General features: G+C 43.3%; 1 protein-coding gene across 1 annotated transcript; it reads right to left on the bottom strand.

Moving 5' to 3' along the window:
- LOC8079626 (pectinesterase) lies at positions 4,488-12,067 on the bottom strand. Its single transcript, XM_002455493.2, has 2 exons — positions 10,914-12,067; positions 4,488-5,379 (listed from the first exon to the last, which is right to left on the bottom strand). The coding sequence occupies exons 1-2, from the start codon at positions 11,950-11,952 to the stop codon at positions 4,688-4,690; spliced, it is 1,731 nt and encodes a 576-aa protein (XP_002455538.1). The 5' UTR covers positions 11,953-12,067; the 3' UTR covers positions 4,488-4,687.

Genomic DNA, 12,528 nt, shown 5'->3' with positions numbered 1-12,528 from the left:
ACAAAGACAAGTGCATCCCCTTTAGATTTGCTCTAGCTCCGTCACTGCCCATCGTCCCTTCTCACCTGGCTGCTTCGAGGCACACGAACCATGCTTTGCCCTAGTTTGGCTGCTCAAAGTCCAACAGGGCCTTCTTCGTGTTGCAGCCACGGATGCCCCTTGTCATGGTCGTGCCCGCCCGAATCACCATGGCAGGCCCTGCATGCCCTCCTCCATGCATGTGCAGTCGTGCCGCGGTGGCGGGTTTGAGGCACGTGGGCAATGTGACACCAAGGCAAGGTCGGAGATGGAGAAGAAGGGACCAAGGCGAGGAGGCGTTGAAATCTGGAGATAAAATAACCTATGGGAATAACAAGAACAAACAAACCATGAAAAATTAAATATGGGAGAAAAATAAAAATAAAAATAAAAATAAAAATAAAAATATTATGGACATTTTATCATTTCTATGATTTTAATACCATGAAAAATGTTTTATCAAATAAGACAACTTACTTGAGCTACATCAATGAATTTTCTCCTTGAGCTGAAGGGAAAAAAACTAGTCACCACTCAAGCAGAGTCATAATTGAGGCCTATTTAATATGAGCATGGATAAAAGAGGGAAATTGCAAGGATTGCATACACCGGACAGGTGCCCAGTCGCATCCGCGTTTCTCCATCCGGCGCGCCGTCTCCAGACACACATGGGACATGGGAGAGCTACTAGAAATAATGCAGAACAGTTTCATACCTATAAAATTATCTCTATTCCCTAAAAAATTCTTATCAGCTCCATGAATACGATACTACATTAGCATATTTAATGTTTATAAAACTTTAATAAAACCTCATTCAAACTAACCGGGCGATGTGCGATAAGGGCACTCACAATGCAGACTCTATCATGAAGTCTAAAGTTATTTATTACCTCGAACAATGTGGATTTCGAGTCTAAAGAAGACTTGGAGTCTTAGGGCTTGTTTAGATCCAAAAACTTTTTGGATTTTGACACTGTAGCACTTTCGTTTTTATTTGACAAACATTGTCCAATCATGAAGTAACTAGGCTTAAAAGATTCGTTTCGCGATTTACAGACAAACTGTGTAATTAATTTTTATTTTTATCTACATTTAATACTTCATACATGTGCCACAAGATTCGATGTGACGGGGAATCTTGTAAAGTTTTGGGTTTTTGGGTGTATCTAAACAAGGCCTTATTTTTTCTACCTCTTTCTTCAATAAGGGCACTCAGAATGCAAACTCTATCATAGAGTCTAAAGTTATTTATTACCTCGAACAATGTGGATTTGGAGTCTAAATAAGACTTGGAGTCTTATTTTTTCTACCTCTTTCTTCAATAAATATGCTGCCACATCAGCAAAATACCATAAATAGTATGTAATTAATTGTTTTGGACTCTGTGATAGAGTCTTGCATTGTGAGTGCCCTAAGTATGCTGCCACATCAGCAAAATACCATAAATAATATGTAATTAATTGTCTTGGACTCTGTAATAGAGTCTTGCATTGGGAGTGTCCTGAGCAGAGGATGCCGCTGGAGGAGAGGATAGCGCATGTACGGCGCGGCCGCGGCTCCTCAGCAGTTGGGTATGGCCATGACTTTAATTTATTCTCCGTTCATCTCGGAGACACGAAGGCCGTGCGTGATCATCGGCGGAACACAAAAGTGTATGGTCTTGTTTAGTTCACCCCGAAATTCAAAAAGTTTTCAAGATTCCTTTTCACATCGAATCTTGCGGTACATACATGAAGCATTAAATATAGACGAAAACAAAAACTAATCATATAGTTTTACTGTAAATCATGAGACGAATCTTTTGACTCTAGTTAGTATATGATTGGATAATATTTACCACAAACAAACGAAAATACTACAGTTCCAAAAACTTTTCAGTTATGGGAACTAAACAATGCCTATGTTCTCATCCACTCCCACGTACAGTACGTATGTTCTCATCCGTGGTTCGGCGCACGCGCAACGCAGGCTCACGAAATCAAAGTGTATGTGTATGTAAAATATAAGGGCACTCCCAATGCAAGACTCTATCACAGAGTCTAAGATAATTAATTACATATTATTTATGGTATTTTGCTGATGTGGCAGCATATTTATTGAAGAAAGAGGTAGAAAAAATAAGACTCCAAATCTACATTGTTCGAGGTAATAAATAACTTTAGACTTCATGATAGAGTATGCATTGTGAGTGACCTGAAAGCACCGCCGGACCTCATGTTCATTGACTACATACATTCGTGCCTGGTGCCTCGATCGATGGATCTCAAGACAGAACCATGCCATATGCGAAAAGCGTCACGGAAAGCCTCTGCTGCTAGAAGAAGGACCTGGACATGCATGTGGCATCGTGACAACGCGATAAGCTGATAACAGTGAATGATCCAACGAAAGACCTAGGCCTTGTTTAGTTCACGTCCAAATTCAAAATCTTTTCAAAATTTCCCGTCACATCAAATCTTATACCACATGTATAAAGCAATAAATATAGAAGAAAACAAAAACTAATTACACAGTTTGTCTGTAATTTATGAGACGAATCTTTTGAGCCTAATTAGTTTATGATTAGATAATATTTATCACAAACAAATAAAAATGCTACGGTACCAAATCCGAAAATCTTTTCGGAACTAGTACATACGCGGCAGTGCCCCCACTCGGGATATGGACAGCACACACAACCGTGCAGTGCAGGCTTGCATTGCGTTCAATACTCCGGTACAACTGTACTTGTAACAAAGAAGTACAGAACCATCCATCGCCACGTGCCTCCCTACAGAAAGGCGGAATTTGACGCCATGCATGAACGTAGAGATATACAAAGAAGTTACGTTGTTAAGACCCGTATAATATAAGAAGGATTAAGTCTATTTTTGCCTTCTCAACTCTTGGCTCTGTTTCTAGGCTAATGATTATAAGAGAGCTTCAATAGCACCTAAGGTTCTAAGTTCAACTTGACTGAATATTTCAGGATTTAACGATATTTGTGCATTTAGTGGTAAGCAACGCTCTCCTTCACAGCGAGGCGTCTAGGACGACTTCGTCAGTCTCAAAGATTTATCAGTCTAGTCTTTGAAGATGCTAATAAGATCTTGTTTACGTGCGTGTATTCATTGGATGAGTGTGCATGCATTGTGATCATCATCGTTGTACTATACAATTCTAAAAAAAACCTCTTGTCTTTGTCTAATTTTCACTCCCAACAATAAAATCGTCTAATTTCGGCACCTATCAAATTCTTTTAATTTTGACACAAAAATCATTTCAAAACCATTCAAAACTGTCTTGTGGTGAAAATCGAATGTGCTAAAGTTATAAAGACAAGAGTTGAGAAAGAAAAAATAAACTTAATCAAGTAATTTAGTTTTGTTTATATTTATGAAAATTTTAAATATATTTAAATTTACTTATTGATAAATTTTTATGTATAAAAAATACTATCTACATTTTTCTGGATTTTTATATGTTGGATTTTTTGTTCTGAATGGGAAATCGAATTTATTTAAAACATATTCTTTGTGTTTGAAGTTCTCGTATTTTAAAAATCAAATTTTCTAAATGGTTCGAACGAACTCGGATGAATAAATGACCAGAACTAAAGTTGTGGATCTCGATGAGACACACAACCTTTGATTTATGACTCTTTCATTAAATTGTTTATGATCCCAAAATTTTTCTTGAAGTTCTCATATTTTTATTTTTTTTGAATTGAATTGTTCGAACAAGCTCAAATGGACAAATGACTTAAATCAAACTTTTAGATCTGAATGAGTTATATAGCTTTATAGTTGACGACTTTCATCTGAAATTATTTAGATTCCCAAAATTCTATTTGAAATTCTTATTTTTTGAAATTCAAGTTTTTCGAAATTTTTAAACGAACTCGGATAAAAAAAGTGACCAAAATCAAACTTTTATATCATGATGACATATACAACTTTGTTGTTGATGAGTTTTTCATTTGAGATCATTTACGGTCCAAAATCCTATTTTAAGTCCTCATATTTTAAAATTTATAATTTTCTAATTTGTGCAAATGAATTAGGATGAGAAATAACGCAAATCAAATTACAGATCTCGATGAGATAAATTATATTTTAGATAATTATTGGTTCCAAAGATTAAATTTTGATAATTTTGGAAAAATTATGATGAAAATCCAATAAAATGTAGATACTTTTAATACATATAAATATTTATCAGTAAATAAATTTAATATATAGTTTTTTATCTACATCTAAAAATGAAAGTATTTGCCCATTTTGACCCATAACTCTTGCCTTCATCTCACTTTAGCACATCAACTATTAAAAACCGCTCAGTTTTGACCCCGTATTTAAGTTGTTTCGACCTGGCTCTGGGATTAAAATTAACTATTTTGATAGGTGTGCTAAAGTTAGATGGTTTGGTAGTTAAGGGTTAAAATTAGACAAAGAGAAAAGTTGAGAGGCCAAAGCAACAATGCACCGATTGCATATATGGTACGATTTCATATATTATTATATAATTGGCGTGGTCCCCAGACACAAAAGAATCAACGACAGCAACACGACTGGATCGGTGCCTTTTTGGCTCTGATGAAATGAACGAATTACTTCCGCTCTGCCAATTTAATTTATTGCCATCACTTGCCGTACGTGAACTCCTCCTAGCACGCCGCCGCCGTGCGCTCACAAGCCGGTGGTGAAGGGGATGGACGTGCCGGCGAGCCAGACGTCCCCGTCGATGAAGGAGCCGACGGTGAACGCGCTGGCCTCGGCCGCGCTGGTGATGACACGGTACCCCTTCCACTTGACCCGGCCGGAGGTTCCGGCGCCGGGCCCCGTGTTCATGTACTCGCCGTAGTAGAGCGTGTCGAGCGCGAAGTTGCCGTCCCACTCGAGCCAGCCCGCCGGGGCGATGAGCGAGTCCAGCTCCGACTGCAGGAAAACCGTGCGGGAGTACTGCTTCCATGGCCGGCCGAGGTAGGTCTTGGTGGAGGAGGAGGACTGCAGCAGGTCCGCCGCCGCCGCCACCTTGCAGCGGTGGATGGAGATGCCGGTGTTCTGGTTGGGGTCCTCCCGGCCCTGCGCCGTGAAGATGTTGCTCTGGTTGGGCAGCGGCTTGCGCGCGTACAGGTTGCAGCCCTGCAGCACGACGGCGGCGTTGCCGAAGACGAAGTCGATGGTGCCGTAGATGTCGCAGTCGCGGAAGAACTGCCGGAGGGAGTGCACGTACAGCGTGTCCTGGTAGCCCACGAAGCTGCAGCGGTAGAACGCCGACAGGTCGGCGCCCACGCGGAGCGCCACCGCCTGGTGCTTGGACGGGCCGGCCGAGTTCTCGATCGTCAGGTCGCGGGCCAAGAAGTTGTTGCCCACCACAGCTGCAGTGCAGCACAGCAAACAAGTCGTCAGCATTGGCGACTGGCCCAACTGTGTTTCCGTAGAAAGAGGGACCGGACCAATTCATCAATGTCGTTAACTTTCGTTGTCTTGGCCCGTCGAACAAATCTAGCCCACTATGTCAAAACCTCGCCCCTGGCATATTGTATTCTCTCAGATTTACGAATTTTTCAATGATTTTTAGTACAACTCTTATATATAAATATATGTGTGTCTGAGCTTGTCAATGTTAGTTTTTTTAAGCAACCCGTAGGAGAGCTATTGGCTATTATATTAAAAAGATGAAAAAAAACTCACAATGGTTCAGCAACAACGAGCTAAGAACAATTAAAAAATTATTAGTGTTTGTAGTTAAGATTTGACCGAAATTTGCTTAGACAACATATTTCTATGACTAGTGGGAGTACAACAAAAAAGGAGAATTTTGAGTAAATGCATTGGTAAGAGCTAACAGTGTTTTTCTCTCATAATAAATCAGCGAACAGTATTTTTAGTCATGACTTTTCAAAACACCGAACAGGCTCTTTTCAATATAAGATGTGAATAAAAATTGTTACAACTAATAAGATTAAAATTATAAAGCAACAATGTGGACTCATAAATTTCACGGCATATGGGCTACAACAAGAGTTGATATAGTTTAAACAAAAATTTTAACTAAATATATAACAGAGTTGGTATAATTTAAGCAAATATTTTGATGAAATACATATTGAAGACTTCCAAAGGTGTGATGCAAAAGAGTAAAAACTATGAACATGTATGAGAACATATAGTTTTTTCCCTTGTGCGGAAAGCGTATAGGTAACTGGTAAAATTTCACAAACGAATTGAGATTCAGAGTATCTTTAAATTTAGAATTTATACGGCTGCAAAGATATATAAGCACTTTTGACCTCTTTTAGTTACGAACTTATACGTCTCATAACATTAATTAAAGATAAGCTGGAATATAGACCCTAAAGTACCTCTCCAATACTCTGTTTTTGCTAAAAACGACTCTTCCTACAAAATGTTTGGTAGAACTTCTGAAGTCGGAGGTGCAGTCGGAGTTGGAGAGGAACCTTACCAACAGACAGGCCCGCAGAATAATGATTAGTACGACGCAGAACCTAGATTTTTTTTGTGTTGTGAATTACAGTTTGATCCGGTGGCATTCTTTTATTTTTCATAAAGGAAAAAAGACCCGGCGTGATTCTAATAGCGCCCTGATGAGATGAGATGGAGTGGTTTTCAATCGCATTCAGCAATCGGCGGCAGCCCAGGCCAGCAGGGCGAAAGGGACGGGCCGGGTCGACTAGCGCTGCATGCAAAGCGCTGTGCGCGCCCACATGCCTGCCGGCTGGTCTTGACGATGCCGACGCGCACAAGGCAGGCGCGTGGGTGGTGGGCAACCGCGTAGTACGGCCGCGACGCATGCAGCCGAGCAAGGCCCTACTACCATATTGCTGCTAATCTGCTATCCTATGAGCTACTAGTATGGCACGAGTGACATGATAAGCACCGACATTTTCGCACAGGGTAATTTTAGCAGCAGAGAAGAATGCCGTACGTACGGCTACGCCTACTGTACTGTACGTAGTACCAACGTACTGCTCGATCTACTAGTAGACAATATGTATATGGGGCATGTGTACGTGTACAACTGTATACGTCCGGAACAGTACGTTGTAGTGGTGCGCACATGCCATGTTTCGTATACTAACGACTCTCCTCTCATGGCATGGTCGTGGTACTGTGGTAAACTGTACCTACGCACAGATGCTGTTTTCGCAAGGAAGAGACGAACATATGTATAGTCACGGGTGCCATTGCTTTTGTCTGCGCATGCAGCCCTATATCTGTATAATTCCAGTACAGTATACTACAACTAATAGTATATATAGTTAAATGCTTGAAGGCCACCATCCGAGTAGGATCTTCTAAATTTTAGCGTTTGATAGCAGTGTTTTAGTCCTTGTTTAGATCAAATCTTTTGAAATTTAGCTATTGTAACATTTTTGTTTGTATTTGATAATTAGTGTTCAATCATGAACTAACTAAGATCAAAAGATTCGTCTCACGATTTACAGACAAACTGTATACAATTAGTTATTTTTTATTTATATTCAGTTTTTTATATATGTATCTAAAGATTTAATATGATAAAGAATCTTGTAAACTTTTGGAATTTTGAAGGTATCTAAAACAAGGTCTTACCCTTACCCTGCTCATGCATTTGCGTTAGTTGGACATTCATCAATGTTTCTTCTCTGGCCACGGCATTCGACCGATATTCCTCCTGTCTCTGCTAGCACTAACCCATTGCTGAGCCAAGCCTTACCACCCCAAAAAATCCTCACATACTACTTAACAAATTCTATTGCATGATTCCATCATGCATGCATACACTGACACTATAGTATGTTACATTATATATACTGGTTAGCAACTGCACCACTGCTGTACGAATATACACAGGTGCTGTCCCTTCCCTTGTGCGTATGCACAAAGCTAGCTAACGTGCACGGTGCAGCACACATTACAATATTGCTGGTGTCGGGTTGGTCCGGAAGAAGGATGTGACCATGGACAGCTAGCCAATTTTTCTGATATATGTGTGTCCCGCAAGCGTGGATCGAGTAGGATCTGAGGAGCCAACGAGCTACAGTATAGTACACGGTGATTATATACGTCCCTACCTACCAGTACCACACACCAGCATTTATGCCATTATCCACTGCCAGTGATGTTGCCAACCACTTCAATTTGCAAGCATCAATCCAGTGTTTTTTTTTCTTTTGTTCTAACCGAAACACGTATTTTTATATTAAGGGAAGAAATAATCACAGTCCCTTTACTAAGGCCCTATTTAGCTCCTAAAAATTTCCCAAAAATTTTTAAAATCTCTGTCACATCAAAAATTTGAATGCATGTATAAAGCATTAAACATATATTTAAAAAATAACTAATTGCATATTTTACCTACAATTTAAAAAATAAAATTTTTAAATCTAGTTAGTACTTCATGATTGGACAGTATTTATCAAATATAAACGAAAATGGTATAGTAGCCGAACTCAAAAATTTTCACCAACTAAACAAGGCCCAAGAGCTGGGGCATTTTCGCTTGCATTGGATTCACTACACGGCAAACATAAGAGAGAACCGTCCACTAAACCTCTGGAGCAGCCAAATCAACAGGTGATCAGTGGATTCTACTTCCTGGCTGCATAAAGTGCAATCATGATCGTCCTGTGCGTCTGTCAATTGTCATGCAATGCAATCCACGCGGAGAACTTCACCTTTGGGAGGAGGCTTCCAATTTCAGAGTTCTCTTGCTTGCAGCGGGTAACGACTAACGATATATCCCTACTCCATCTATTACAACTTTTGCAATCTTTTCTATAATTATCTTTTACTATAGGCATATTTAGGTGCATAGACTATCTCCAACAATCGTCACCCAAAATACAAGACCCATTTGTCCTTTGGGTAGCGCTACAGGTAAAAGGTTCCATACCTATTTTTAGTCTTCTCCAACAACAAGACCTAAAAGACAACACTCTCTGCAAATGGGTCTCGAGGAGAGAGGATACCCAAATTTGGGTTATGCTTCTCCTGATACCCAAAATGGGTCTTCTGTGTGGGTACTCTGTTGGAGGCTATAGGTATTGTGTTGGAGACCCATTTTGAGTTTGAGTTCCCAAATGGGTCTCCTGTTGGAGATAGCCTAAGGAAACTATATATAGGAACTGTCTATACAACACTCGAACAATTTGGGCTCTTCTTTCAATACTTGATTTATTTTCTAGCTTCTCCCTCTTCATGACGCGTCGCCACGCCCACCACCCTACCGCGCCCATGGTGAGATTCTTCTTCCCCTCCCCCACCATGTCATGGCCATGGTCGCCTCCGTCCCAAGAAATAGTCACCGCTGGTGGCACCGGCACTCCGCCCGGTTCACCGACGACACATGCCATGCCACGGGCGCATGGCTTGGTTTAGTGGGCTCCCAGGCTCCGAGCGAATGAATTGGCGATTTTTATTTTTTGGGGTCAGATAGCCACCGCATGCACTGGTGACTGCGCACACCGACACGGCGACACCGGCATCATGCATGCACCCTGGATCACGGACGACTCTCTGGTCCGCAGCGCCGCCCGCGCGCGCGACACAGATCGACATCGACATCGACATGCCAGCCGGCCGAGCCGAGTGACCTGGATCGCACGCCGCGTGCATGCATGCACGGAGGATCTGTGTGCGCGCGTCAGGTTCAGGTCCAGGTCGTGCGCAGCACTTGCTTTCTCCCCCGCCCTACTACTACTACTAGCAAGTCCTCTTTGCAGGCCATGCTCGATTGCTCGTGCGTGCATGCTTCCTACACGCACACTATAATCCGGCAAGCGAATCTAGTACACGCGCTAGGCATCGTGCTCTTAGTATTATGAAAATCGCAATGTGAAAGAAGCAGCCAAATGCCCAAATTGGTGGTGGGGGTATTGTTTATTAGCTACAGAAACCAGCGCAGCAGCAAAAGCTGCCTCTCAGATCATGTGGTTCGCCAGAGGTTTAGCTACAAGACATCCCGGGAAATACCATGCCGACAGAGGCATATACTTAGGAGCTAAGATATGTATATGTATATTTAAGTAGTACTTTTTAGCAAACGAATAATATTCTTTTCTCGTAATAAATTTACATTAACAGTACCATAAGCCAAATTACCAAGATAAGTAAACTTATGCAGTTGTTCTACGTTTTCGTTTTCAAAAGTTCTTCCCGTCTTTTCGTCTCAAGTTAAATCAAGACAGGGTTAGGCGGGTTGAAATACTGTAGTGATTCTGAACTCCGCTCCCCCAAGCAAATGGTACGCGAAATGATCCTATCTAGTTGGCGTGAGTAAATTCACACAGGATCAACCAATCATTTCACTATTTCAGTGTGTGATAGCTGATCGATCTGGTGGATAAGCAACGGCATTATGGCAATATCATCACATGCATCCATCTGCATGCCAGGACTGCATCTGCATCTGCATGCATGCCACGGTGCGCCATGGTTTCGACACCAGCCAATTTCTTCTTCGATCCGTTGTCGGAGCATATGCACGCCTTAATTTCTACTGCAACATACGGAGTAGTAGTCACCTACCACTCATGCATGTTTTTTTTTTTTGACAAGGATGCATGTTCTTTTTGAACTGGAGTATGCTGTTTCTATCCGTTTTCCGCTTGATTCCGGAAGGAATTCATATACTATTATTTCACTGTCACTCGAGCTACAGTTTTAACTGCCTCCTACTGACCACTAGCACTAGTACTTTCATGTCCCAAGCAAGTGAGCAACAGCAAGCTAGGCACTGAAGCAACAGGGCAAAAGGTTACTATAGCCAGTACCAACTGTTTGCTTAGCATGATGAACTGGTCTGTCTCGACTCACGCAGTACCGGATCGATTAATGCATGCATGATGCGATGGGAGCAATTAGAATGTAATTAATCACTCTAAAGCATGTATATTGTGGTACTTACCGACTGTGGCTGAGCGGAAGGTGGTGTAGCCGTCCACAACGTTGCGGCTGGCCTTGATGACGGTCTTGCCGATGCCGTCGCCGACGAACATCAGGTTCACGTGCTTCTTCCCGACCTCCACGTTCTCCATGTACGCCCCGGCCTTGATGTAGATCACGTACCGCTTCTTCGAGTTGGTCGGCGCCGCCGCCACGGCCGCCGACACCGTCGTGTACCCCCCGCTCCCGTCCTTGGCCACCACCGCGTCCGCGGTGATGGCCGTCGCCGGGGCCTGCAGCAGCCGCCGGTCCCCGGGACGCACCCACCGCGGGAACCCCTTCACCATCTGCCCGTACCCCATGAATGGCTGCCGCGCCACCGCTGCAGTCTCCGTCGTCGTAGGCGCCGAGGAGGGGCTGGGGCTGGCGCCGGGCAGCTTCTTGGCCATGGCGAGCGAGTTGCTCACCATGCGGGAGACGTGGTGGAAGGTCGGCTCGATGTAGTGCCGCACCCGCCCGCCGTTCTGGTACGCGAAGCCGTCGAGGCAGGTGTACTGGTTGGTGATGGCCGCGGAGAGCACCGTCATCACGTGGTCCATCGTCACGCGCCGGGTGCCCACGGACGGGGCCGCCGCGGAGCCGTTGCCGCCGGAGCTCGTGCTGAGGTCGGCGGTGGTGGCGCGGAGCTCGTCCATGGTGGTGGACAGCAGCTCCAGGCAGTCGTTGATGGCGAGGCGGTCCCGCGCCGAGAGGGACCTGTCCTGTAGGTAGTACGAGCAGTTGGTGGAGGTGGCGGTCACCACGTCCTCGGTGTGGTTCACGGCGGCGCAGATGACGTCCGGGAGGGGCTTCTTGTGCAGGTCCGGGATGTCCGCGAGTGTGGACAGGCAGAGCTCCGGGTAGAGCGTGCCGTCGCAGTGCGCGGCTGCGGCGGCCTCCGCGGAGGGGTAGAAGGGGACGGTGCCGGCGTCATTGGAGGCGGCGCTGGTGGCGGCGGCGGCGGCGAATGCGACAATTAGGAGGACAAGGAGATGCTCGGCTCTCTTGGGTATGGGTGGCATTGTGTCCTTGTCGGTGGCAGCTTGCTCTCGCGTGCAGTGGAGCTGCAGAGGGAGCTGCAGAGTGGACAGTGGACAGTGAAGAGTGATAGATTGGGGTTTATGAGTCGTTGCTTTGCTATATAGGCAGAGGCGGTGCCAGTATGTTGATATGTAGACCTTCTTCGTGTCGGCGTTGGAACCGAGATCCGACGAAGTAGTCGCCAAAAATAGGGATTTACTAAATTTCAAGTGCGTGAATTTAGTTTTTCTTTCAGACAACGGTTATTGCATAGATTTTATATTAAAATTGTTGTTTTAGTTCGTTGTAATTTTTATAGACACAATCTGTCTCGAGAATTAAACAACTGATACAAACTGACAAAATCTGATAATATGTTGGCACAAAGATAATTTAACGATTTAAAATTATTTCTATTTCTATAGTCAAACAAAAACAAAAAGTTGATATGTTATGACACAAATATAAATAAAAAATCACAAATTTGATAAATTTACTTGTATTAATCGGTAATACAAGTGTAGTCTGAAATTATCTTAAAATTTAGGCATCTGAAATATATAGGAGAAGTAAAAAAA

Source organism: Sorghum bicolor, chromosome 3, assembly GCF_000003195.3.
Source record: "Sorghum bicolor cultivar BTx623 chromosome 3, Sorghum_bicolor_NCBIv3, whole genome shotgun sequence".
In the NCBI taxonomy this organism is placed as follows: Eukaryota; Viridiplantae; Streptophyta; class Magnoliopsida; order Poales; family Poaceae; genus Sorghum; species Sorghum bicolor.
This window is presented reverse-complemented; position numbering and strand designations above follow the sequence as displayed.